Genomic DNA, 1,066 nt, shown 5'->3' on the forward strand with positions numbered 1-1,066 from the left:
AGCCTGGTACTCCTTGGCGACCAGCTTGGACTCGTGGTACACGTTGGGTTTGGTGATCTTGGAGCGCAGTAAGCTGGAGGGAACCTGTGAAAAGACAAAAAGGCAAGTGCAACTGTTCAAGCCGTAACAGGGGAAAACGCAATCCAGGATGGTGTTCAAAGAGCAGCATTTCAGCCTGTGCTGCTTCTGGGGGACCCCACTGACCCCGAGGACCACATCACACAGAGCCACGCCAGACGCCCAAGTGTGCCGCGTCCTCAGCCCCAGTGGTGGCTTCGCAGTTAAACAGGCGGGCTGCTGGTGACCCACGAGCAGGGGACTCAAACGATACACCAACGCTTTCAGGTCTTGAGCAAACACCACTCTGCTGTTTGGTCACAGAGAACTCTGTGCCTCGGCCCGTGAGGCCAACGCATTTCTGTGCAGCTAGGATCTGCAGGGAGGGCAGCTGCTGTGAGGCTGCCCGTGTGGTGACCCTCTTGCCACGTGGACATGGCAACTTCTGTCCATCACAGATAAAAGTTTCTGACTCGATGTAATAGGTGAAAACTGGTCACATATGGATCCACTAGAGAAGATTTTATCTGGGGAAAGGGGATCTGTTGCTGTAAAAACCCTCTAACTCCAAACCAAACCTCAAAATCAACAGGTTTAAGAGGCTTCCTGAAGGGCTGAGTGAACTCAGGGCAGCCCCAGGTTGCAGGGCCCAGGAATCTGCAGTGAGGGGGAGTGCCTGCCAGGCAGAGCTGGTGGGGGGCCAAGTGGAGGGGGTGCTGAGTCCTGGGTTCATATGGGCGTGGGGGCCGGGGGTTACGGGCTGAGCCTGCTTTGGATCTGAGGAGGCAGGGCCTGACTGCCAGCTGAGAGCAGCCCGAGGAGGCAGGAAAGGGTGGCCGCGAGTGGGTGGGGGTCTGGGCGCCTCACAGGGCAGGGTGGCCACGAGTGGTGGGGGTCTGGGCGCCTCACAGGAAGGGTGGCCGCGAGCGGGTGGGGGTCTGGGTGCCTCACAGGGAGGGTGGCCGCAAGCGGGGGGGTCTGGGCGCCTCACAGGGCAGGGTGGCCACGA

At 59.8% G+C, this 1,066-nt stretch overlaps 1 protein-coding gene across 1 annotated transcript in view; it reads right to left on the reverse strand.

The window, feature by feature from the left end:
• ADARB1 (adenosine deaminase, RNA-specific, B1) overlaps positions 1–1,066 on the reverse strand; it is a 73,382-nt gene that overhangs the window by 5,941 nt on the left and 66,375 nt on the right. The window contains exon 13 of the mRNA XM_010834991.1: positions 4–84. Coding sequence (XP_010833293.1) covers positions 4–84 — 81 coding nt within the window. The remainder of the gene's footprint in view (positions 1–3; positions 85–1,066) is intronic.

This window comes from Bison bison, unplaced genomic scaffold (assembly GCF_000754665.1).
Source record: "Bison bison bison isolate TAMUID 2011002044 unplaced genomic scaffold, Bison_UMD1.0 scf7180017864037, whole genome shotgun sequence".
Classification (NCBI taxonomy): Eukaryota; Metazoa; Chordata; class Mammalia; order Artiodactyla; family Bovidae; genus Bison; species Bison bison.